Genomic DNA, 27,914 nt, shown 5'->3' on the forward strand with positions numbered 1-27,914 from the left:
GACAGCATGAGACCTGATAGATCTTCACTGCAGTGGCCCTCACCTCAAGTTGCTACTCTCATCCAACGTGGATGGAACCTCTGCCTGGCACTGAACCACATGCTGTGCTTTGCCATGAAACTCCTACATGTCTGTGCCAATATTGCCATTTTCTTTCAGCTGGGGGCCCCTAAACTTAGGAGTTAATGGAGAAGCAGGTGAAACAGCATCCAAACACTGCTGCAACGAAACTGTGAGTCAAGGTCTGCTTCACCTAAGGAGTAAAAAGCAAAAGGCTTTATGCCAGCCATGCCAGAGGTGAATGTTACCCCATCTGAAAGCATTAAGTATTTATAATATATATATTATAAAATATATATTATATTGTAAAAATATAGAATTATATTTATATATTTAAACATTATCATTTTACACATTCCAAATTTTAAAATATTACTGTGTTTTCCACAATATCAAATGTATAAAAGCCACAAAGGTCTCAGTGTTGCTAATGTTTCTGAGAGGTGAGAGAGAGTTTTGAGGCAGTTGGCAGTGGGCCAAGCTTATCTTGAAAGCAATTTCTGCAGTGTGGAGACAGCATTACACTGGTGCTCAGACACTTTTGAAAAATCCCACTCAAATGAGGAATTTGCTGAGGATGGAGAGAGGCACTCCCACAGGTTGCCCAGCGTTGTTGTAGATGCCCCATCCCTGGAAGTGTTCAGGTCCAGGCTGGATGGGGCTTTGATCAAAGTGGTCTAGTGGAAGGTTTCCCTGCCCAAGGCATGGGGGTCAAAAACAGACAATCTTTAAAGTCTCTTCCAACCCAAACAATTCTATGATTCTATGATTTTAAGCCTTTAAAACATGTATTCTGAGTTGCAGGTGTTGGACTGCAGCAGCCTATTCACATAATACTGCTTATGCTGGAACTAGCAAGAAAAATTTTGCTTTGATGAAAAAATATTGTACTGCTTGATGAGAACAAGATTAGGTAGCTGTTAGCAAAAATTAAAATAGCTCAGAGTTGGGAGAAACTAGCATTTCTGCTGCTGCTAAAGACCATCTACTGAACCAATATGAACAGTTACTCTAGGGACAATTTTATGTGTTTTTTATTTACAGCAAAGCTATGTATAAAACAGAGAAACAAGCTGACTTGCATTCCCAGGTCAGCTGCTGTTGTTTTTGCACAAACAGAATACATATTTAATTGCTTGCACCAAGAAGTGTTTGCGTACTGTAATTGGAATATCTTGCTGCAAAACAGCTTTCAATATATATAAATATTTTAAACTACAGTCATCAGACCTCTAGCTGGTGTAAATTGTCAGAACCTCTTTGAATTCAAAGTAGCTATGGCAATTTTTAGCAGCAGTGGGTCTCCCATTAATTGGAACTCCTGCTGATCCTCAAGGTGTCAGTTTGGCTCATATTTGTTTACAAAGCTCAGCTTGAATAACTAAACTGTATACTTAGGATATACAGAGAAGCTGTAAATACTCACTGCCCCTGGAAATTAAGCATCTTATTAGGATGGCTAAATGAAGAGTACTCTACTTACTTTAATAAGCCACAATTAAAAAAATCCCACAATTAAAAAATCAAATATAAAGAATATTTGAGCATTGCCTTAAATTTCCCATTTCTAAATAAATAATAATACATAAAAATTCTTGTAAAAATACTTTATTCTTATTGTTTGCAGAATATTTTGATATGTTGCTCTGTAAGAGATATTTTAAATGCAGTTGTCCAGGGGATCTTTAAAAAATGTTTTTAAATGGTATCAGCTTCTAATGTAGCACACAACCTGCCCAGAGCTTTTTTGCAGTACTTTGGCTTTCTACAGGCTAGTCAGTTCCTCAGGGGTACGTGAATTTTGCAAGATGAAATTCAAGAGGCATCCAACGTCCTGGTGGTCCTCAGCTGGGCCTGAACATTCTGCTGAGATTGCTGATCACACCCTTTCTTTGATAAGCCTTAGCAGGAAGGCCTGAGAGACTCATTGCTAAAGAGCTAGTATTGTGAAGACTCACAGCTTGAATACTAGTAGTTCTTTCTTTATTTGTTTATAAATGCTGGACAAGCTGTGAAAGCTAGTTCCGAGGACTCTATCAGCTACATGTGAAAATTTTTAGATATGTGCTGTGCTTCAGTATTTAAATACAGTATTTTCATACAAGCAACTTTACAGCATGCAAACCTTTATAGATCCCAGTACAAATATTATCCCTGTAAGTTCTGGAATGTGTTTAAAAAAACCATGATTTCAAAGTTGGCCCATTGTCATGAAAGTTTAAGTTATTTTTCATGTGAAAATGCTCTTGCTTTAGCTGTCTTTTTAAATATTTAGATTATCGATCCTTCAAGCCTTCTGAGTATACAGTGATGTAAGCTTTGGCTAAATCTCCTTTTTAACAGAGTGCTTGTTTCAGTCCTGATTTATTAAACATATTCAGCCAGTGCCATGCAGCTTTACACTTAATTTCTCTTGATGAATTGTCAAACACCCTTAAACTGCACTACATTTGTATCGTGTTACAATCTGCCATCAGTGCTTTTCAAAACAAGGATAAAATAAACAGCCCAAAAATTGGGCAGCATTTAATTTTTTGCTTGGTAAGGTTGCATTTTAATTTTTACCATTAAAAATCATTTGAATGGATGATATATACAAGCTGTAAAAATACACTCGCTTGTGTTTCACTAAGTGCATTTGAGACAGATCCTCGGCTGCATCCAGGAAGCTCTGGTTGGGGGTCGAGGGGAGGCCCCTGGCAGCTGTGGCCTCCTCTTCCCAAGCCACCTGGGCTGCATGCAGATTAGATCATAAGAGAATAACTGCAATTCACATCACTGAAATAAGGGCAGTGAACTTGGCTTCACTGAGCTCTCTCTGCCTTGTTCTGAGGGAGGATGCCCTCCGGCCTGCACCAGGAATGCCCAGGGGCTGGTCTGCGTGATGGCTGCATCAACAGGTAGCTGCAGGGAGAGACATACAAAGTGCAAGGAAGAAAATTAGCTTTGAGTTGCTTGACACTAATCATCAATTGCCAACACTAGCTGCCATCATTGGCTGTCGTATTATGGTCTTGGGAAAGCTTGTTTCTTCAGTGAACTTCTCCTGCCAATGCACCACCACATCTGTGGCTTTACTTGCCATTGTGCTGTAGTTTATTGATCTCCACTTCTTTCCAGGCACTAATTATATAGAAGTATATATACAATAAACTTATATGACAATTTAGTCATGTATTTTACCATAAAAGAAGGGAAATCTCTGTATTTTGCCAGTTGGTCCATATCTCACATATGTATGGACCACCTAAGGACCTTTGACATTTAACGTTCAGGTAGCCTTTGTCTGAAGTTTGTTGCACATTCAGAGAACCTGAGGTTAAGCAGAGATAGTATCCCTCCACACCATGTGACTTTTAAGTGACTGAGCAATTTCTGAGGCTTTGAAATCCCTTGTGGAAGGGAATTTGTGAAAAGCCTTATAGAGGATTGGGGTTTCTTCTCTGCTTCTGCCTCAGCAGCTGCAGCGGTGGCACCAATGGTTCTAGGATGATGAGCTGTGCAATATGGCTGCAGCTTAAACAAAGCTGTCTCTGTGTATGTAGAGTCTCATTAGTGAGTCATGTTATTTTTGCACATCTTGCTTATTCATTATTGCAAGTGAACAAGATTCCCAACACTAAGCATTGAAACAACAGTGCCGCCATCTGTAAAAGTAACAGCAGAATTGTGCTAAGAATCTGCCCAGGATACAGGAAAGTATTTTTGCTATCTGACATTGCCAGTTACTCAGAATTTATGAGACTAATTCAGGAAAGGGATTCAGGAAAATGTAAAAGCTGTTTAAATAGCTAAGACATTTAAGTTTTCCTGACAAAACTCTACCAGCTACCTAAAATATTGTTAATAAATGCTTACAGCAGAGATTCTGCCTTTGTTGTAATGAGTACTTAGGGACCTGTCTGTGTCTTTATGCCATTTAGCATTCAAAAGCAGATATTCTGAGACCTTACTTCATGGAGGACGTCTCTTTCACTATGTGTGCTCAGGCCAAGTCTGAGTCCTTGGAATTGCATTTGGAGATGGTGCTGAACGGTGCAGATGGGAGATGCTTTTCAACTATCCTGTGAACCACTGCGCATCCAGAGATTTTGGGAACTGAATAACTTAAACAAAAAGCAGCTGTGGCTGAGACACTGGATATGTATTCAAGTCTAATCAGGCTGGAGAGTGCCTTTTATGTCTGTTGTGTGTATTCAAGCTCTGGGCATTAGGCTGTTGAAAACAGGCTTAACTTACTGTGCAGAATGCATTTCATGTTTTAATTTCTGGTTTCTAAGGAATGCGGAGTTGCTGTGCTGAAATAGGTGTTGAAAGTGTTGCATTAGGCAAATTCTGATCCCCTTTTCATGGTGTTCCACTGTGGTGTCTCAGATTTCCAACAGTTCTCGTGATGTTGGCTGCAGTGGTCCCTGGTCTGGATTTCTGTCTCATTCCCTCATGGTGCAGGGACCTTTGTGTGTTTCTATCAGCCTTGGAAATGTCCCCCCTGTGGTTGAGCATGTACATGAGCTGAGTATCACAGTGTTGTGTGCCATAGCATTCAGATCGTTTTTTGCATGCCTGCCTCTCTGCTTCTTATGGACTGAAGTCCAGCAGATGGGTTAACTGTTAACCATTGCTATGACCCAAACTCACTGGAAGTCAAAGCAGACCTCTCTGCTAGCTTCCCTGGGCTTTGGGCAAGCACCCTGCTGCAATTCTTTTGGGTAACAAGTGAGGTATCCCTGTTTGGAATCATTGATGTTACTTTGCAATGGACTGGATAGTCATCTATCAGGACTATGACAGTCATCTCTCTGTGCAGTTTTATCTTTTGATAACTGTGGAAGACGTATCTGCAATTGGCACAGGTAGGCTCTTTAAAGAAAAAAAAAGGAAATGATACTACTTAATGTTTTAAACTGCTTACTACTATTTATTTATGGGGAGATGGACAGTAATTTTAAATAGTAATGATTTCATTATCATCATTTTTTTCATACTGTAATTCTAAAGCAACCTAAAAATAACTGTGATCCATACATTAAAATCACTGTCCATGCACCCAAGTACTTGTGAAGTGAGGTATCATGTAACAGGAGGGCTGCGGTTTTGTCTGAACTGGCTTCACTTACATCCAAGGACTACGTTTTCTTCTGAGTAATGGAAAAGGCAGGACTGTGCAGTGACACCAAGGATTAAAGAGTCAAATATTAAAGCACTTGGCTGTTTTTTACTATTAAACCTCTACTCTTGCAAGACTTCAGTTTCTTTATTGAGGAACATGTTCTTCAGTAGGAACTTTGACTAAGTGTGGTATTGAGGATACATTCTAATTTTTAAAATGAAAAAAAGTTTCTGCCATGGATACTCAAGTTTCAAAATGCCTTCTCTGTGGCAGAATGATGCACTTTCTAGGATGAGTAAGGGTGATCTAGCATGGCTCTGAGGTCTTGGTATATAATTTTCAATGCAGTCATCACTGCATGTTTTAGGCTCTCAGTTATAACATTTTTCATGGCTAGGCTTCGTGAACAAAGATTTGGGAAAGGCTCTATCCACATTTGTTACAAGTTATACATATCTGTGGGAGATACAGCAGTGTTGAGCAAAGGTTCTCTGTGTTTTGCTGACCAGAAGGAAATTATTTATTTCCACATGTGGAGGTGAACCTGGATAACAAATCGACAGACAAAGCAGTGTGAAACTAACCTGGTTTTACATGGCCTACTAGACATGATGAGGACAATAATGTGTTATATTTATAAACAATACAGTTTAATTTCAGAGCAATGATTGCAGCTTAAATCCACATTTACTCCTTCATCCTTTTTATTTCCATTTCTCTATTGTGCTGTGAAACTGTCTATGGATATGGCTAATAACCCAGCTAAATAACCCTCTCATGAATGGGTTTCATTTACTTATTTATTACTCTAGGATTACTATCAACCAGCTGCAGCTTCTCTAAATGACTGTGGGAAAATTTTCCCTGATAATCTTTAACGCTTTGAAAGATAAAATTGAACATTTGGCAAGTGAGAAAGCTCTTTCCCTTCAACATTAAGATTAAACAAGAAAACTTATATTAGTTGTCAAAAAAACCCCACCTAGTTGGGTTTAACTCATCTTAGAATATCCAGATGAAAGGTCTAAATAGACATTAACTTGAAAAGCTTGAAAAAAAAAAAAGTTGTAAACTCTCAGGTACCATCTTCACCCAAGATAAGATAAAGATTGAAAAGAAAGAACTTTCTAAGAATTTTAGCATAAGGACTTTGTCTAGTTTGGTGAGCTTTAATGTTCACACTTGAGAGACTACAGGTTAGAGGAAATAGTATGAGGATGCTTTTACAGATAGGCAGATTGATAGGGCTTCCCATCTACTTTAAAATCTGACTGAGATCAAGTGGTTTGTTGAATTGAGAGTTAGTGATATTCCTTGAGATACATTTCATTTTTCATGGGAGTGATCACTCCTGCCTGCATCTGTGGCACTGTCAAAGCAGCTGTTTATGTTATTGCCACCCAGTGTGACAATTTGACATAGCATCACTAAATTAGACCTTGGTTTGGATCCTGTTGAAGGGAGGAGTTTTGACATTGACTTTGTAGACAGCAGGCTCCAGATACATATCTAAGCCATTTTCAGAATAAGTAATGTTGCTCAGCATCAAAGAAATAGCGTTTCTAGGATCATCTTTCATCTATGGCTCAGTCCCAATGTCCTTACAAAGGTAAAATTTATGTTTAGCTTATTGGAATTCTGTCTAAGTGGCAAGGCTGACCACACAGTTACCTTTCTGAATAGGGCATACAGACCAAAAGCACAGGCTTTGTAATTAAAAGCTGACTATCTGTAGTAAATATGACTGGTTCAAAAGCACTTGCTTCCAAGAACAAAAGGGACAAATGAACAATTTCATTCCGGTTTTGCAATTGCTTCTCTCTCTCTGGAGTGTGAACCATAATTAGAGCATTTATACAAAATCGTATTTGTCAGCCTGGCTGCTAAATTCCCCTAAAGATTTATCCACAAAGAGCAGTCTGTTATCACTCCCACTATAGCCTACAGTTCTCATTTTCACTTTCAGGGACAGACAAGCAATTACTTTATCTATACTGGAAATCTCATATAAATCTAACTACACTGAAGCTAGGTGAAGTCAGATCTACACACAAGCAGTTTCCAAACTTCATGACCAGCCAGCAAAGATCTATCTTGCTTCCAGCAGGAGCTATATGAAAAACTGTTACCAGAAGACAGTCCTGAAGCTGACATTTGTCCCACAGATGAGCCAATGTAGTAAGGAACACTCCATAAGCTCTGAAGTACCTGTCTTCCAGGAAGACATCTCACCTAATAAGTGAGAGGCAAATTTCCATTCTAAGTCCAGGAGGGACACCCAGGGACCAGAGTCCAGCTATCTCTAGAGAGGGTGAATCACGAGCCCCACTGTCTTCTGGTGCCATATGATCTGATGAAGCCCTGTCACCAGATGATCTCTCTTCCCAGCCCTTCTCCAAGTGCTTTGAAGGTGTTGCATCCTCTCATTATTGTTGAGGTGACAATGCCATTGACATAGTTCTTGTCAAATCCCACTCAGTACCGATAGACAGATCTTGACAGCATTAAACAAATTTAGAGAAAGAAACTTCATCTTTCTCAACCACATATCATCCCCAAAGAGCAGTAGTTAAGATGCTGACACCTCACAGATACTTTGGAGATGCATAGTGCTACTGCTTTATGTGCCTCTGCAGATCCACAAGCGAGCCTGGCAGACACCCATCAGAAAGAGTGTACACGTCTGATAGGCTTGGATGCACTAGGGACCTCTGTACATAAAAAATAGGAAGATAAAAGTTTACTATTATGAATTATGAATAAATATTGATGTAGTTGTGTACCATTAGAATACGTGACTGTTGAGGGTCTTAATAATACAGATAGGAAGTTGTACACTTAAACAAGGACAAAGTTGCATCTAGAGGTAATGAAGGCTGCATAAATACCTTGGCAGATTAGTTGTCAACTGATTTTAAAATGTTACATAGTGACTACAGTTCCTATCATAAATCCAGATGCCTTACATTTGAGTTTGTATGGTGATCTATACTGTCTACCCTCTGCCATCCAGTCATAATGCTCTCTAGACACCTAAAGGAAAACCTCTGAGCATGCAGAGAACCAACTGCATCCTAGGACCAGCTGTCTCCTATTTCTTAGTTGAGTTTCAGACCACTCCTAGCAGCCTTGATTTCACAGAGAAGCAGTGATTCTGTTCTTTAGCATTCATGTTGGCAACACCTCTCTGCTCAGGTATTTCTCTCATCTGAAAAAAGAGCATTTAAACATGATACAAAGGACACCAGGCTCACGGAAGCCCTTCCAGTCTGTTGTGCCCATGCCACTATGTTGCTAGCAAAGCAGAATTTGTCTGTCATGCAGTGGTAGCATAACATGTATAAACTCTCCATGGAAAAGTCCTCAGGATGTCCAACAACCTTCTTGTATCTCAGCATCCAGCTAATTGGCTGTCTTTCTTCTTCCTAGAGCTTGAGCTTCTGTTTGGCTGCAGTGTTCACAGATTTCCCGAGGAGTATGCCCTCCACTGCCATCTTGCTCCTCTATACTGCAGGTGCCCTTTGGGCTGTGAGACAGTGTGCTCTCCCAGAATAACAGGGCAGAGTCACAACACTAAGCTAGACCCCAAGTCTTGCATTTCAGCCAAGCCTCTACTGTGCAAAGGGAGCAGGACTCTAGAGCCTGGATCCCAAATGTACAGATGTGCCTACAGCAGGGGATAGAGCTTCAGATAGACAGGACTCTTGGCACCTTTGTCCAGTGCTTTCTGTTGACTGGCTCTAGACAGCATCTTAGTCAGCATGTGAGCTGTTAGCTCTGCTCTTCAGCTCTTCCTCATACTGCCTGTTTCTGGAGCCCTGTCCCATAGCTTGTGTGAGATCAGTCTGAAGTGCTACATGTCAAAACTGTATGTGGCACGGTGACTGGCAGCGTCTAGCATAGGCAGTCTGGATCTTGCCTCTTTAGTACATGGGCATACATTTTCCCATCTGCTTGAAAAAGCAGCCTAGGCCCACACTGAACATACTTTAAATATAGATTCAAATAAATCTGTGTAAATCGGTTATAATTGCAGGCAGAATTTTATCATCATTTTGCAAAAATAGTTTGGGTTGGTTGATAGAATTTTCATGTTAAAATCCAAGCTGTTCTGAAAATCATTTCTACACTGGAAACACATTTTTCACATTTGAAAGTAACCACAATTATTTGTGCTGCCAAGGGCTTTGAAATATGGAAATGAGAGGTTTATTTAGTGTGTGGATCAAGCTTATAAACAGCTTAAGTCCTCATTCCTTCTAACATCTTAACAGCTGTGCAGTTTCTTACAAAATATGTTTTATCGTTTCAAGAAATGCTGTTAACCTCGCAGTTTTAAAACTGAATGAACAAGGCCTCTTGGACAAATTGAAAAACAAATGGTGGTACGACAAAGGAGAATGTGGCAGCGGGGGAGGTGACTCCAAGGTTAGCCTCAATGTCACCAAAAGCGGGTAAACAGTATGTAAAGTAATTGGTGCATCTGCTGGGGTTTTACCTGCAACAAAACAGCTTCACCAGTAGCACAGCACTGCTGGTACCTGCAGCTGAAATCGATGTGTATGCAATTACTGTCAAAGCAAAAATATTTGCATTTGTTTAAGCACCCCAAGGGGAACTCATTAGCTGCCTCTGGGGTGAGATCTATCACCAGTTTTTGGAAACCTGCATCTTCTGAAATCGTGGTGACCCTTCTCCAAGCTTGCACTTGTGAACAAGCAATGTGATACCTTCAGGAGCCTGCTCACCAGCTCAGACTTTTTTCTTACTATATGGTACTACCCAAAATATTTTTCAGTGACAGTAGAGGAAAAAGGCAAAAATCAGTGTGAATACATCCAAGGAATAATTTGATGTACAGTGCAGGCTCAGGGATCCTTTATTGACTCAAACAATACTGGTACAAATTGCAATTTTCATGAGTACCCAAAATAGGAAGACAAATTTCAGATAAAATATCTCCATGCTGAGATTTCCTGATATCTTTCCAGCAAACTGAAATCCATGGTGGTTCCCTAGACATAATTTATCAGAATTTATCAGACAGGAATTTTAGGCTGAGGTGTTGACAGCTTCTTATTCTTTCTGCATTCCCATATCTTCCATATGGCCAGTACCAGTACTTCCTTTCCTCCTCACAGCCTTGTTTGAGAAACTGTCTGGTGCTGAAAAGAAGCAAAAATGTGGGAGATGGTGAAGTGGGGAGGAATGAAGATATTAAAATTACCCCTTCCATGCCAGGCAGCATGTAATAATATTTATTTATGTGCTTGTGTGTGAACAATACATGAGAGAATGCTGCACAGAAAACTGTGCAGGCACAGATCTAGTCAGATATAGATGACTACATTTGACTGATTTTTCATACACAGTTTATGTAGCTTTCTTTACAGTTGCCTACATATATTTTTTTCTTACTATTTCTCTCCTTCTCTAGTCCTCCTGCTCTTTCATGCTGTGTCCTGGCCTCAGGGACCATCCCTTGGGCTGTTCTGCACTCACCCAGAACTGGTCTCCTAATCCTCTTCACTTTGCCTTCAATCCCGCTGCTCTACCTATTTTTCCCCACACCGCTCTGCTCGCCAGCAGTCACAGTTTCAAAAATGGTCTCTATTTTCTCTTCCAAAGCTCTTAGATATATTAGATCTGATAGCACTTACCTGCAAGTGGATCAGACACCAACTTCTACTAAGAAAGTTGATAAGTGAACCATAGATCTACCACATTGTTACTATCAAATTCTCTACCTAAGCCTGAACTTTTGTATTATTTGAATTATTGGGGAGGGGTATTTATTTAATTTTTCTAAAATGTCAGAGGCAGGGAATCAAATCATTAAAATATCTCCATTTTCTTAGAATATGATTCGCACAAACCTGCTGTGGTTCCAAGGTGAGATAAAAGCTAAGTAGGAAAATAAGGATGTTTTTAACTTACTTTCCCTGCCACAGGTGCTTTGAGTCATGAAGCAGGAAAAGGGGAGTAGCTCATGGTAGAGGGACAGACAGGGCTTCACCGGGGCAAATGTCTAGAAGTGCTGAAGGAGCAGGTTTGGTGTGATGGCAAGTGACAGGAAAAGGAGTGGGGGGGAAGAGCAGAAAGGAAAGGCAAGGAGTGCAGTCCATGGAGAAACAGGGGGCACCCATGAATGCAGAAGGGAGGAAGGAACACATTGCCAGTGGAAATAAACGATATGTGACACAGGCAGTTCAGGATACAATAGAAAATGTAGTGGGCAAGACAGCATTAGCAAAGGATGGAGAACACGATGGAGCTCAACCTGTAGTTCTAGGGCTGTATACAGCCTGCCATGAGCATTCATCTGACCTCAGGCACATTTCTTGCCACACGTTTTCCAAGGCATAGCTGTGTGAGTAGGCAGTACTAGTGCTCCTGGGAAGATTCAGGTTTGTCATGCACCTGCACTGCCCACTTTCGGTAGAACCAGGCACATCACGCAGATGAGCAGGCGTTACCGCGCTTCTCAAATTCTGCATTGCAGCAGCATCTGCTCTTAGGCTATAAACTATAGCCAGTCTGATTCCCCAAAGTATTAGTTAGCCATTTATCATCTATAAAATCAATTTCCTTGTTCAGGAACAGTTTTGGTCAATAGAATTCAATAAGACCCTTTCTACTGAATTAATGGAGCTCTAAGTATTTTATTTTTTTCTGCTAGCAAATGATCATTAGTGGAATAACCAGGACACTATGCACTGTTGCTGTAAACCTGACAGCTACCAACAAGTCCTAAACTAAGTTCTTAAGCATCTGTAGCTAATACTTCTTTTCATTGTATAAATTTAAAAAGAACAAATCCTGAGCTTTGGTAGCAGCTCCAATCCAAATTACAGGGCTTTCTACTATCATGAACGAGAATAAGAACATCCTTTTCTCTTGAAATACAGCACTGGAGGCTTGACTGATAACTATGTTGTTAGTATTTGTGATTCACTAGTCAGAATATGAGTCTAGACCCAGAATAACCAGAGGACTACAGAAATGAGGGAGTTTATTGAGAGGTCAGCAGTTTCCAAAGGTTTATATTGCTCTGTAAAACAAGATTGCTCCTACCTCCATTCTGTGCTCTTAAAAGGTCATCTCTAGCCTCCTCGTTTACTGTTCCCTTTAAGGGACAATCTTCCAAAATTCAGAAAGACTGTTCAGAGAGCTGCCGGGTGTGAACCACCTGTGGTCTAGTGACCTCATTAATCAGTTCACGGTCGAAGATAAAACTGAGGTCTCCAAGTCATTCGAGTGCTTTTGAAAGTATTACTCAGATCCTAACTGTATGCCATCATCATTTCATGTAGTGCATGGGAAGGTACTGAAACACAGTTTTCACCACTCTGCTCCGTTTTTTTTTTATAAAAGTGTGAGTGGAAGGAAGCTATGCTATGAAGATCTTCTCCAGACTCTGCTGGCAGCCCTCAGGAGAACATGGGAGCCATTTTTTTTTTTCCTTCAGCGGATGAGACTGACCTTACACTTAATTAATGGCTCAGCCGTGAGTGGGTAATGAAAATGCTCCTAAAGCATAGTCATGATTGCATTTTAAATTCCCTGTCTACTAGAATTCTATATTGGTTTCACAATCACTCAGTATTGTGATTTAAATGCTCTAATTACCCATTTGTTGTCCTGAATGCAGCTAGCTCACAACTTCATTAATGCCGTTTTAAAGCTCTGTGATTTTGCTGATGTTGCTGGCTCAAGATCCAGCCTGAGGCTCTTAAAAAACAGCCCTTCCAACAGCAAGTGATTGATGATAGGAGAGGAGGAAATGAGTAAGAAGCCAAGAGAGGAGGTAGACGGGCTAGGAACGTGATGAAAAGGTAGAAAATCAGTGCCTCTGTGCCCAGGTTGGGCTGTGCCAACAGCGACTTCAGCACATGGGTGACGAACAGGGTCTCCTGTGCTGTCACACAGCAGTTTTGCACTATGGCTACAGGGGGAAAATTCTTCTCCATAGATAAAGGGTAGTTTTAGTTATTATTTCTCATATATTATCCTTACATGAATTTCAGGCAGATGAATCCTCTTTATATATAACAGCAGAAATTCAACAGCTGTACATTGGAAAAACTACACTGATTTTCACAAACTGTGCTAGCTAAACTCTAGTTGAAAGTTTAGCCCAATGTTAGTAATTCAGGAATCACTAAATAACTTGAACAAAACCCAAATATATAGTAATTTCCTATTGCTATATTAAGTATACAATACTGAACTTGATGGGAAATTTAATTAAAGATGCTGGATTTATGTGCTGGATATAACTTCAGTCAGTACATTATTCTTGTTCACATACAGCAAGCCTTACTGATTTTTAGTTTCTGGCCCCTTTAGTATCAGTGGGACTATTCACCAACTGATTGTGTAATCAATGTAGTAACAAGCTGTAAGCAATTTGCCCTGAGAACCAAGGTGATCTGGGCATGCATCTCCCATGAGAGCTGTTGAAAATCTACTAAAATGAAAAAAACAAACGAAACAAAGCCTGAAGTACATTAAAATTCACTACACCTGCAATCACTTAACTGTGATTGCAAAGAGATATTTATGTTGCTATTCTGAAAAGCATAAGCAAAAATCTTCCTTTTCCACTCTGCAGCCCCTTAGTCTAGGCTTCTCATATTGGACAACATTTCCCATCGCAGCTGACTGATTTAAATTAGGACAAAATCATGTTTTGAAAGTGTAAAATATTTTAAAATATTTTGAATGCACAATTTTAAATTTTGCTTGAAGTGCTTCTCCCTCATCACAGCTGGGACTGTCTGAGGGCAGATGCAAAGGACACACCACACAGCCTTGCTAGCGGAGGTGAGAAAGTGAGGGGCAGAGGACAGGCTTCCCTAAGCTTCTACAGTGCCTTCATTCAGAAGGTTTTGCAACAAAATTTGCAACAAAATTTGTGGAGAGGAGAAACAAGGGCCTGGCCTCAGTCACATCACTGGCTGTATTCCAGTGAAAAGTGGGAATTGCCTCATCCGTGCTGGCCATTGCCATTGAGTTCTGTTATATAGTGAGGATAGCATGGGAATTTTAAGTGTGAAATTGATTGTTTTTCATAAAGGAAAATCTGAGAACTTCCTTGGAGAAACAATGCAGAAGGAACTGCAGTTGCAAAGAAGAAAAAAGTCCCTGCCTGATTCAGGCTTTATATGCCTAAACTGTTAATGCTGAAACAAAAAGAAGCAAAGGACAAGCATCTGTTTTCTGACATGTTCCCGCCTTGCTGCCGGTCTTGATAGTTTATATCTAGTCCTAGTTATCATTTCAATCCATTTAATCTGCAACAACCCTACAGGCTTCTGATTTTCCAAGTGAGAACAGTACCTGTATGCTCCTTGTATTAGTCATAACCAGCCCCTTTATGCTGATGGGATTTAGGAGCACTAAAATGTGGCTCAGTGTCAGTGTATGACATGTTACAGATGATAGCTAGCCAAATAATATATATTATTTTGCACTTGTACTAGAAGCAAACAGAGGATCATGTTGACAGGCAACTTGCCAGCACCCCGAGCTGCTACCCACTCATTTCACAGCTGTGGGACTCTCATATTCCACTATCAACCTGCACAGCCTGCTGCCAAGAAGCCTGAAGGCAAAATATAAGTTTGAATACTGGAAAAGAGCGAGAAATGGGCATTTTCAGTTCTAGAAGCAGAGTATTCCATATGAATTAAATGTGTGGGATTTGGAAAGTGGATGAAGCTATTACTTTGCTTAGAGGGATCACTTGAGAGTACCTGAGAAATCTTCTCACATAACTGTGTCTGTCAAAAGTAAAATTCCCCAAGAGTAAATGAGGAGACAGGCATTTCAACATCATCCTTTGTTAAAACTAATCTAAGCCCACCATTTGGAGGTAGCTACCTTTTCCCCTTAACTACGGGGAGGCCGGTACAGACAGACAAGGCTTGGGGCATAATTTAGAGGTGAAAAAACTCAGGTGAGGTGAATCCCCCCTTTAGGTACATACACCAGGAATAACCAGAATGTATGAAGAGACAGGATCCCTAAAGCTGAGAATAGCTTACAGGGTTCAGAAGCGGTTATTTATGTTTTAAATATATATACAAACGTGCACAAATATATTAATACATAAACACTTGGGGATTTCCAGTTAAAGCAGTTATAGAGTGTAACAAGCCCCTTTCTTTTCAATGGTAACTATCTTAGAAGGTTCAGTTACACTATACTAATTAATGTTTGCACTGTTTATTTATTTATTAAGTCTTGAATTCATGAGTTAACATTTTAGTAATAGATTATGTCATATTATGAGAGCTTAATTTTCCCATAGGAATCTGCTGGCACACACAGGATCAGGTCCCATGTCATATACCATCACAAGAAGGCTATCTATCACATGCCATTTCTGTTTATCTACCTGCTTTTCTGATATATGTTGTATTTGCATGCACACCTGCACATAAATAGATATCCATAGGCTACCACATTAAGAATTGGACAATGATTCAAAGTGGAAAGTACATCAAGTAAGTCTGTTAATAAATTTCATAGATTTTTAAAAAATAAACTGGTAGAACTGCATGAAGTGGGGCATTACCATAATACTCAGAGATTATTCACTGAGTTTAAGTAACTTCAGTGTAAATCCCAGGCAGTTCATAACTTTGAGGCATCAAATTATGTTTAATTTCATTGTTTAACTCTATTACATCAGCCACAGCAAATATCACCAGTAAAAGAAGCTATTCCAAGTAGAAATTTATCATCAGCCTAGGACCCTTTGAACACTGATGTGAATGAGTGAGATTTAAGGAAAAACTTTGAATTTTAAAATAGTGTTGAAACAGGAAATGAAAATGAAAGCCTCACTGTTGTGTTCTTAGCTGAAGATAAGGGTGTCATTGTAGCTCTCCCTCTGAGTTCTTTGCACACAGACCTGTTACAAGGCTGTGCCAAGTGTTTATGGGCAGCAAATTGCGTGAAGCATCTTCTTTTCTTGCCAGGATAATTTTGAGGGCAGTAAATGAAATACCTATAGTCAAATCATATTATTAGTTTGTATGCATACAAACTAAGAATAGATTGAAAGCAAGGAACACAAATTAATGTTTCTTAAGTCGTATATCCACTTGTATTACATATATCTCTGAAGGGTATGTTGTTAATATGTCTAAGCCAATAGTTTTGGGTTCACAGTAATTGCATACTATTTATTTACAAATTTTCCCCAGCAGTATGTGCCTGTTACCTAAAGCGATGGAGCAGGTCCCGGTCATATGTCTGTCTCTAAACCTGGGCCAACAGTACATGACATAGCACCCACTGTGGCCTCTGCTCTGTCACTTTGCAATGCGATTCTATGTAGTTTTACTTGAATAACATAAAATAACATATATAATGTTATTTATGTTATTTTCCACGTGAAGAACTCCTGTAAACCTTGCCGTTTTGAAACTCAGTGAGGCAGGCGTCTTAGACAAGCTGAAAAACAAATGGTGGTACGATAAAGGTGAATGTGGACCCAAGGACTCTGGAAGTAAGGTCAGTCGCTACAGTTCGGGACCTACTATCGTGTTCACAAAGCGGTAGAGGAAGTAATAAACAAAATGACTTAGTAATAAAATAAGCAGCTGTAGACAGAACAAATCAGCTTTGGCCCATCTTGATGGGGGTCTCACTTTAATTTAAGGAAGCACTATTGCATTTTAAAGTCTTCAGTGATATATAAACACCATCCTACATGTTCAGAGCATCTCCTTGGAGAAATACAAGGCAGGTTTTTTGCATTTGGGAGAGGCAGGCTGGATTAGTTGTTTCCTTCCTCCCTGGAGGGGATGGACTTTTCCCATTGACTATTTAGGAAATGTCCCTTCACATCTTCTTTTGGAGGTGGCCTACCTCAGCATTTTTCTGAAAAGGAGAAATGCTAACAGAAAGCATTGCCTTTCACTGCTGCCCAGGAAGATGGTGTCTGGCTACCTTTGGGAATGGCCCTGGCTGCTTGAGGAGTCAAGGAGGACTTGAGCTTTGAAGTGAAAGACTTCAATAATCAATCACTTTTTACAGCTTCCAGTGTTCATCCTAATCCATTCCCAAACAGTAATACTGACAGCTCCAGGGAGTGGAGCCTCTTCTGTTTCTCTCTGTTTGGGAACAGACCCAGAAGCAGGTATTTTCTGGTGGCTGGGAAGCACCGCAGTCAGTTCCAGCCCTCACTTTGGAAAATCTGGCATTTTTTCACAGTGACTGACTCAGTGTCAGCCTGTGCAGCCACAGCTAAAATGAAAGAGTGACAAGGGCCTGCTGCTTGCTGCCTGCACATCCTGAGAGTTACTCAGATAAAAGTAGCGTGGGAAGCAAGCTTTCAACACATTTTGCTTTTTCTGGCAAATGCTTTGAAGAAAGGAGTGAAAACCAGTTAAGAGGATAACAGAGTACCCATAAATGACAGCTGAGAAAGCCTCAACCCACCACCTACATTAGGGCAAATCTTTCTCAGTCCTGTTTCCTCTTTGTTTGCAAGCACAGTGTTAGCAATTGCCACCAGAGGAACAGCCATCTCCAAGATATTCGGACTCCTCTTAGCCAGCTAAAAAGACAGACAAAGCAGAACACAGATATAAGCCCCAATCACCTCTGTACATCCATGGAAAATGTTACTGTGCTAATCTACTGATTACACAATAAATAGTGCCTCCTTAAATTAAATATCCAAATTTTTTGTATTCTTCATAAGTTAAAATTTCTAGAGATTACAATCAGAATTTAAGTACTCTCCATACTTTAGCTAAAGATTATATAGTCGGCATAAGAATAAAGCTTTATAAGTATCTTAAGGCACACAATGTAGCATATGGAGTCAATCCTGAGAGAGTTCCTTGAGAACTATGCTAAAAATGCAGAGGGATTTCAAGTCAAAAAAATGTGATTCATAACTCAGCAGTGAAGTATAGAGAAATGTAGAGTAGTAAATACATCCAAGAAAGCAATTATTTGTAAAATTCTATATATTTAATAATTTGTTAAAGAAGGCTCTCACTGTTATTCAAATTATCAATAATGTGTAAAATTTTATAAATTGCTATTTAGAAGTATACTATTATTGAGCCTTAGTAGTCCATGGGCATGTTCCAGAACTGTATCTATAGTAAAAAGAACCAAAATACAATAATAGGTAAGAGGCAAATATATCACAATGCGTATGGTACAGTGTGCACTGTCAGAGAAAGTGTTTGTTCAAAGAAAGAAATTAAGCCTCACATGTTATTTTCACCTGTCATATAAGTATCAGAAGCTCAGTCTGGATCTTTTAAATTAACAGCAATGCCTACCACAAGTACAATTACTGTTTTTTTGTAAAGATCAAGCAGAGTCTTGTCTGATATAAATGGATTTCTGGATTCCAAGTCTTCTGAAGAGCTTTACATAAATGCAGTTTCATATCAATGCTGAAATGTCCCCTAAAGAGAGCTAGACATGTCATTGCCTAATTCTCCACTTAATGGAAGCAATGCTTTGCAGTAAGCAAGCAATGACATCCTGATATGTTGGCAATAAACTTACAACATTTTTTATGCCGACCAGGAAAACTAGTTGCTTAAAATACATTTTATAGATCCAGATAGGTCAAATTTTTGGGAAAGTGTGTAGACAACTGTTGTTAAATTTCAGCTAAACAATGTTATTTATTTCCATTTCCAATGTTTTAATGTGTGGCTTGTGCTTCTGGATATCTGTTTTCCAGGGTTAACTGTGTCACTTCTGTTTTCCCAGGACAAGACGAGTGCCTTGAGTCTCAGCAACGTTGCTGGAGTCTTCTACATTCTGGTTGGAGGCTTGGGCTTGGCAATGCTGGTGGCTTTGATAGAGTTCTGTTACAAGTCCAGGGCAGAGGCGAAACGAATGAAGGTGGCAAAGAGTGCACAGACTTTTAACCCAACTTCCTCGCAGAATACCCAGAATTTAGCAACTTATAGAGAAGGTTACAACGTATATGGAACCGAAAGTATTAAAATTTAGGGGTAGGATTTAGGGCCTACTACAGCGAGTGGGTGATGCATCTTGTAACGCAGTGTTGTGACATGTCTGTCTAGTGGTGCTTGCTTCTGAACAGAGCTTTATATTTTGGAAAACTTCAGTGCAAAGTGGTTCAGTTCTTTTGGCTGCAGATGTACAGTATATTATTCTATGTTGCTAATAGACATCTGCATTGCAAGGAATTTTTAACATGAAAAATATATTTTGAACAGCTCAAAGTTGTCGAATCAGTTGGAAGATGACAACTATTTGAAATTAGAAAGTATATATCCGGAGGGCCAGTGTTTAAGTGCTTGATTGGGTAGTCTGTTTTGCTGAAGGTTTGCACTCTACTAGTGACAAATTGCTGCAAGCCTGTATTATTTGATGTTGGCCCTAACTGGAACTTCATTATAATCAAGATTTAGGATAGGCAACGTCACTGAACCATAGTTAACATAATGGAAGAAAAGGCACTGTTACAAGAAGTCTAAATGTTGTTTTACCTTCTCTCCTTCCTCCCCTCCATGTCCCTTCAACCTCCCTTTGATACGTGTTTTATGCTAATTGTGTGGCACTTTTTTTTTCACAATATCCTGCTTCAGGTCAACCTTTGCCCATTCTTAAGAGTCACATAAAGTCACTAACCAGTGGATAGACCTTGATTATTGTCCTCAGCTTTCAGTAACATACCCCTTACTTAGGTCAAGACTAGTGCATTTTAGATATTCACACAGTCATTTTAGAGGCTGAACAATTGATGCTGCCAAGCTGCACCCTGCATAGCTCTCCTGAGTAGGCATGCAGGGGTGGTTTACTAATGTACTTGCTTTCATCTGTACAGTGAGTATCTTGCCAACTAATGATTAGACAAATCAACACTCTGACCTTTGGAAATGGCACGTAGCAGCAAATTGAGCTTCTAAATATAACTTTTACATAGCTCCCAAGCTATATGGGCTGCTTTATACATGAATGTGCAGCTAGGACCCTACCCTGTTATGCTACCTAGAGCTCCCTTGCCCTTGCAAATAGCAAGCCACATGTCTCCTCTGTTAACAAAAAACTTGAGCTACATTTTCCTGAAATCACTGAGCCATCCTTATAGTGGAAGTAAGAAACAAAGATTTAGGGAAACGAGATGACGAATATAATACTTATGTTGCCACCTAGAAAAAAAAAATTGTAGGAAACAACTGGAGATAAAATTATCATTTTTTATTTATTATTTATATAGCGCTGGAGTACACGGCGCTGTACAATAGGTGAAGTGTGCCAAACACATAACAGGTCCCTGTCCCGAGGAGCTTACAGCCTAAAGGCACAGCCGGTACAATACCGAACCATACAGTACAGAGCAAACACAGAGTGAGCAGAGAATGGTGTTTGAGCATGATAGCTGGAGCGCTGCGAGGAATAGGTGGGTTCTCGGGGCAGGGAGGGAGGGGGCTTGGTGTACGCTGGCCGGGAAGTTGTCCCAGACATACTGTTGCTGTGTAGTTTTCTTTTATTCCTTGTTGTAGAAGAAGTCATGACCCTGAGTATATTTTAATCGTAACAGAGCTGCCAAATTTCCCATGTAAAAAAAAAAAAAAAAGTGTTAGGTGTGCACTTTGTTCACTAGAGAAAATGTGAGCCAGAGTAGGTATCAAGAGGACTCCAAGGGTATAGACCAGTGCTCATTACTATGAATTGGTAATCAAGACTTCCAGATGCTAATATTAATCTCCCAAGTTCACTCCCTACTGTCAGTAATAGCGGTCTTAAAAAGAAGTAATCTTGTGCAAGTAACTGTGCAAAATGCAAATGAAGAGTGCTTTTTCCTTTACGTTCTTTAGTGATGTGCTCACAACTGAGAGTGTCCCGAGGCTGGTATAAAAGTAAGAGTCGTAGAAAATATATTCCTTATCAAGTTTACAGAATGCAATACATTCAAAACATAGTCTTAAAGAGAGCAAACAAAAGAATTAAGCTTTCATTCAAATACTGACCTGACCCAAACTGTCTGTGCACATCAAACATGGCATGACTTGACAATCCTCACAGTTCCCACATAGATCTGTGATTTAAGTGCGACACTATGATTATATTTGTAGAATTTTTTTTAGCCTTAGTTTTTCTTATAATAAAAAAAATAGAGCTAACTGAGTTTTATTTTTTAGGAAAAGATCATTTTTAGGGAAAGATCAGCTTTCTTTAAAGCTTGGATTTCCATGGGACTTCTTGCAACATAGAGATTAATTCTTATAGGAAAAATACATTTAAAAGATTAGAAAAAAGATACAAGAATGTTGCATTTTTTTAAATTGAAAATTCATGTTTGGATCAGTCAAAACACTTGAAAACATTTTAGTGTGCAGACTTTTAAAATTCACAAACAAATCACTAGGATTTTGAGCAAATATTTACAGACTTCTGAAATTCTTCATTCTGCTTATTTGATATAATATTTACCTGAAAAATTTCAGGTGGACTTCTTGTAAAAATGCTTATGCTCAGATGTGGAAGACTGCCAAGGTCCAGCCATCCTCCCCTTGCCATGGAGGCAGTGAGGGGTACCTGTGTGCTGCACTCTGCACAGGATGACTATGCCATCTGTTGTTCATACATGTGCTAGTCATAAACCCCTGTTTAGCTGGCAGCAGTACAGAGCCCACAAAACTGGTTGCACATATTTCTGCAGAAATATTTCTGTCTTCTGCATTTTGAAACTTTTGATATGTTTATTTATCCAAGGAGTAAAGAGATCGTATTAGAACTAAAACTTGCTAATATGGAAAGATGCTTGGTGGTTCTAACCTGCATGAGTAACCAACATGCTGACTTTTTAAGCTAACATCAAATAGCTTTAATGGTATATGTTTTAAACTAATTTAAAATAGCTTAAATAATCCTCTATTAATATTCATTACCATGTGTTTTTTTTTTTATTTTAGTTTCAGCCAGTCAAACATGAGTTACTCCAGGGGAATTCACCTGCCTGCGAGGCAGCAGAAAATGAAGGGCTAGTCTGTATGTATGGACTGGTCTATATGATAAAGGACTAATCTCTATGTGTGGCATAGAGACATTCAAAAGGGATGATAGGCAGTTGCATCTGCTGAAGGCGGAGAAGGAAGTTTGCTTAAGGAGGGAACAACTCCTTCCTATTCCCTGGGTCAGCAGTTTTCCGTTTTTGTGTATCCATAGTAAGCCCTTCGTATACAAGTGGAGCTGATGCCAAGAACAGTGCAGACCCTAACATCCCTCTCTCCAGCTGCTCTAGGGCAAAGCCCTATACTGAGTTCCTCACCCCAAACCCACAGACTTTTGAAGGGATTATCCCATTATCCAGCCAGCCACCACCACCTCCTCTCTGTACCTGCATCAGTGGGCCATGAAGCTCAGGAACCAGCTTCCAGCTCAGCTGTCTTCTCTTGCTCTCCTATCCCATGCTATTGTTTATAACTAATGACTTAAATTAATTACAAAACTACAAAAATCAATGAAAAACATTATTATTACAATTAACTACAAAAAAAGATGAAGTGCTACAGGATGGCTCAGTAAATGTGTAGTGCACTTATTTTGACTTGTATACTTTTAATTTCATAGTTGAGATAGAAAAATCCATTAAAAGTTCATCTTAGATATTTGTACCAAAGACACCTTCATGTGACCCAAGTACTAGAGGAGTGTAAACAACAAAAGAACCCACACAGGCTAGGATATTTGTATTGCATAGACTGAGGATATTAGTTTCCTAAATTCCCATCTCCCATTAGGAACAAGGCAGTCAGTGTTTTCACATGATTAATTCCACAACTAATTTAATCAAAACTAATGACAAATTTGAAAATACATTATCACTATTAACTGCATACAGTTACTGCTAAGAGAATTTCACAGTTTGGGTAATATTCACAGTACATACCAGGACTTTTCCCTCTGATCCCAGCTGCTCCAGAAACTGTTTCTGCAGCCAGACCATAAATCTGAAATTGTAGCAGAACAATTAAGCAGAGTATTAGCCTGGGTTGTTACCTATAGCGTAGTTTAAAATACAAAGCAGAATCTTACCTGGTTACCTGGCTTTATGGCACTGTCCCAAGTACAAGTTTGACCTGCTCTTCCTGGCTTTGTAATTGTCTGAGTTGTTTCCGTGGTGTGTTGCTGAACTGTTGTTATCTCTGCCATGAGAGGAGTTATTTTCTTGCAGTTTTTCTGCTCTTCTGTGGAAAGCTACTGAGAAACTGTTATTCTCGTTTAATTTTTATTTTTTTTTGTGGGATCCTTTTTATTGTCTTTCTGTCCCGAGTGTGTTGTCAATGGCCAGAAAGCTATATAGACTGAGCTACTAAACCACAGTTACACACACCTCATATATCCCCTATAAATCTGTGCTCCCACTTAGATTTCCCAGTGGCAAACTCTGAATGGCCATGAACAGATAGCTGATCAACATAGTGGAGAGACTCTGGTACATAATGATGACTTTCTGGGAAATTTAGCACGTCTGGAGTAAGCTGTCTCTTTTCCACCCAAGTTTGCTTTCTAATCTGGTTTGGACTCTCACCCTTCCCCCAAACTAAAGCCCCTTTGTTTTTTTCTTGCCATTGACCAAAACATGTTCTGTGCACTTCTACAGACAGTTACCAGTCCTCAACATCCATTTGCAACGGGACTCTGGACACGCACTGTGTGGTTCTACACCACATTGCATTGTGTCTGTGCTTTGCAAATGCAGAGATTTTTATTTGCTCCTGGGAAGTAGTTGAAGTTTTTGGTACCATATAGGCCCAGGTTCCCACTCCTTCATTACCTCTGATGCCCTTTTTGTATCTGGGTGTTGTTTGAGGTCAAGATACGTTTGTTAACAGTTCCTGTCACACAGTTCAGTGGCAGCAGGGAAACTTTTCAAAGGGTGACTTTGGGCATTGCAATTGGCAATTACCAAAGCCAAGGTTTTTCTACATAAGGGGAATGCCATAATGCCCTCTGTAAACTGAGGCCTTTTCCTGAATTCAGATTACTTGTGAGGGCTGAAGCTTTTAGGGTAACTGATTTGGAAAATTACTTTTATATCCAAACCCCAGATGTGCCACAACAGTCACTATATTTTTGATAACTCCTTTTGAAGGAGCTTCTGAGAGCAATACAACATTAGACTGGTGCATTTCCATGGAAGTGCACCAGAAGCAGTGGAAATGTTTGGGAGCTTTAAGGACTCTCCCTATCCCTATACACATGCATTCACATATAAAGTGAACTTCACATATCAAACACCAGCTCAGAATTTCACTGCTACCTGAGGAGAAACTGGGCTCAGAGGGATAAAGTTTGAAATGCAGAGATCAGTAATAAGGCAAATAAAATGATATTATGATGTTTGTCATCCCTTTGCTCCTATGTGAATGCACCCTCCTGTCTCTGTTTTTTTCCAATTGGTATTTCAGACTGCATCCCTGCACACCATGTACATGGGTTAGTTTCTTAGGCTATAGCTTCTGCTGACTAGAAGTCAGATTTCCCCACTAATATCTTAACATGGTTATCTCTGAAATCTCTTTCAATGTAGCGTAATTTGGGTGCCTGTTGTTCCAGGTGTCCTTGCTGCATTGTTTCAGCTTAGACACCTTCCATAATTTTAGTCATCTGGAAATCATTTACTCTAAACTAGTCATCTTGGCTTTTTCTATTAACGCATCAGAATGCTCTATTAGATTAGGTTACTAATTTTTGGATGACTTAGATAGCATAACTACAAATCTTTAAACAAATCCAAATTTTTTGCTTGAGTAACTTGGTCACTAAACAAGATATTTTATTCTGATTTATCTAAAAGTAAATATTTTAGAATTTTTAAATAAAAAAATTTAAACCTTCTTGTGGAAAATATAGACAATGTAGAAAACTGTATTTTCTTTCAATACATTACATTTTCTTTGAAAGTTCCCACCCTCTCTAGTTGCAGGGAAATATATATATCTGAAAGAGATTTGAGAACAGTTCTCAGATTTCCTGATACTAAATATGTGCATTGTGAAAAGAAGTAATAATTTCTTTTGATGTGAACCACGGAATTGCCACAAAGATACATGATCCGCCTATTGCAATTTATAAACTATTTTCAGTAGTTAGATTTTATTTTGACATTCCTAGTTGAAGGTCTAAGCCTATAAACACCTGTGCATGACTTTATTCTCAGATGCAAATGCTGTCAGGTTCATAAAGACCTTTTCACTGTATGTAAATATAGTTTGAAGAAGTTTAGATGAAGGTATTGCCTCGTCAGTTAATTTCATTATCAAATTGAGATTTTATATTTAAATTAGTAACGATTTATTGTAATGAAATTTACCCTCAGAATTGCTAGTCTTTTTTCCTCAGTAGACTTAAATGCTTTATTATTATTATTTATGATTATTACTATTTTTATATTTAATGTTAACATAAAAAATGCAGATGTCTAAAATTTAATATTTTGGTGTTTGCTGTGTTCTGGTTAGTTGAAGGATGGAAACATTATAACACTTTCCTCTTTTCTGCTTTTTCTTCAAACCCAGCTTACCTTTTCTGAAGCCATAAGAAACAAAGCCAGATTATCCATCACAGGGAGTGTGGGAGAAAACGGACGTGTATTGACTCCCGACTGCCCGAAGGCCGTGCATACTGGAACTGCAATTAGACAAAGTTCAGGATTGGCTGTAATTGCATCGGACCTACCATAAAAACCAAAAAAATAATTGAGTGCCTTAATTAAACTGTGTTGGTGACTGATGGGAACACAGCACAGACTGTAACGACATGGGAGTGTCATTGATGAACCAATAATTTGGCTGAGAAAGGGAAGTACGTCCAAATGCGCCAGACATCATCAGCAACAGTGTGTGCATGAGCTCAGCTCGGAAACCCAAACTCAGATTTTATATCAGGAAAATTCATAATTTAGTTTTGTTGGGGGGAGGGGGCTGGGAAGGGTGTATTAACAGCAACAAATTTCACTTGAGTGGACTTAAAACTAATAAGACTTGCCAATTTAGCGCATTAAACTGTGAAGAACATGCTCAGAAAGGACACCATTTTGGTCTTCGTCTTAAGAGAGAGAGAAAAATAGCTATAGAAGTCAATGAACATGCTAACCTGTGTCTCCAGAACATCAATATATACAATGGAAGAATACTCAGCTGTTCAGCTGTAGAAATGAATCACTAAACTGTGATAAAAAAATAAATATGTAAATCCTGTGAAAAAAATAAAGAAATTATTTACATTTTCTTTGGAAAAAGAGGAATATTGAAACATGCTTGCTTTTTAACTGATGTAAATTCAGTAGAGGACAACACAATTCTTTTTTCTAACCATCTTAGGGAAAAATCATTGCAATAATTGATATAAAATGCCATCACTGTAATAAAATTCAGAGAATTTTTTTTTTTATAAAAGTTGTTGGTCATCCTCTTGTTTGCTGTTACCTTCATTCTGTTCCATCATTCTGTGTTCAAAAGATTTGCATCTGTCTAATACAAGAAACAAAATGATAAAATGTTTAGAGTACTTCATCAGTCTGCAGTGTAGAATCAAAAGAGACTACGGGTCACTCATGTTACAGATATTATTTATAATCTTGTTCTGTGTAAGAAACTGTGGTTTTTGTACCCACCAAAAAGAATAAAACAACAAATGTTCTTATAATATTGACAGAGCTTGAGTTGTTTTCTGATCATTAGGGATGTCACTTGGAAAAAAAGAAAAGGTGGTTTATTACTTACAACAGGATGCAGTATCTTATCAGAGGAAGTCTAAGTCCCTGCAGATTTTTTAAGTGCTTAAAGTCCATAGGGAGGAGGAACTCAAAGCAGCCAAAGTATTGTCATGATTATTCATTAAATATTTTAGTTCTAGTCACTAAAACCCTACCTGAGATGTTAGGGACCATTTAGCGTCTTCTGGGTAGGTCAAGGGACAGAATGCCAGGGAGCAGGAAAGTACAAATGAAAGTCCTTCAGAGTGATGTGATAGATACAGCCTACTTGGTACCCAGCAACCTCAGTTTTCATCATCCAGCCTATCAGTGGCACACCAGGAAAAGACTAGCAGCCACCATTTGAATAAAAGCCAAATGTCGACAGGAGTAGGCATGTCTGTAGGTGCAAAGTTGCAGTAGGTTTGTTCTGTGAGGGTCATTCTCCTTGACCATACTAGACCTGACAGTAGTGTCCAAATCCAGCATATTTCCACCAGGTAACAACTTCATGCCAGACCCCAGCCTGCAAATCAGAGAAAACTTGGATTAATCATAGCTTCTAGTGCTCTCATGATTTTGCCAGGCTCATGAGGGGTCATGTTTCAATGGCTTACATTTCACCAAAGCCTTGTCCTGGTGCTTATCTCGGCCCCCAGGGCTCTCACGAAGCAGAGTGTGGGCGCTGGATGGAGCCTAATGTTGCCCAGCAGTGACCAACTCTCAACAACTGCCACAAAGGATGACCAAAGGCACTACTGAGGTGATACTCCTTCTGTGTGATACAGACAGCTACAAAGTAGAAAAGCAGGCGTTAGTTTCAGTTGAGATATCAACTATATAAACACAAACTTCTTGCTTAAAATACTAGAGACCCTTTATAGTTACTGGGGGGAAATAACCAATAAGAGTGAGTGACTTCACCTTAAAATAGACCTTAAAACATCAGACTGTTAATCACAGCAGGAAGAGCTAACCTTAGTTTAGGCTGTGGGCGACCAGTTCTTATACAGAGCTTGA

General features: G+C 39.2%; 1 protein-coding gene across 10 annotated transcripts in view; it reads left to right on the forward strand.

The window, feature by feature from the left end:
- GRIA4 (glutamate ionotropic receptor AMPA type subunit 4) overlaps nt 1-26,845 on the forward strand; it is a 222,345-nt gene extending 195,500 nt beyond the window's left edge. Inside the window, exons 14-17 of one of the 10 annotated variants that reach the window (XM_064645179.1) lie at nt 9,484-9,598; nt 18,929-19,063; nt 20,409-20,591; nt 25,717-25,827. In XM_064645179.1, the coding sequence (XP_064501249.1) occupies nt 9,484-9,598; nt 18,929-19,063; nt 20,409-20,543 (385 nt within the window). In that variant the 3' untranslated portion in view covers nt 20,544-20,591; nt 25,717-25,827. Of the gene's footprint in view, nt 1-9,483; nt 9,599-16,581; nt 16,712-18,928; nt 19,177-20,408; nt 20,592-25,716 lie in introns of those variants that run through there. The other 9 variants (XM_064645180.1, XR_010428247.1, XM_064645177.1 and 6 more) reach the window with 9 other exon arrangements.
- The last annotated feature ends 1,069 nt before the right edge of the window (nt 26,846-27,914 follow it).

Source organism: Pseudopipra pipra, chromosome 2, assembly GCF_036250125.1.
Source record: "Pseudopipra pipra isolate bDixPip1 chromosome 2, bDixPip1.hap1, whole genome shotgun sequence".
Taxonomy (NCBI): Eukaryota; Metazoa; Chordata; class Aves; order Passeriformes; family Pipridae; genus Pseudopipra; species Pseudopipra pipra.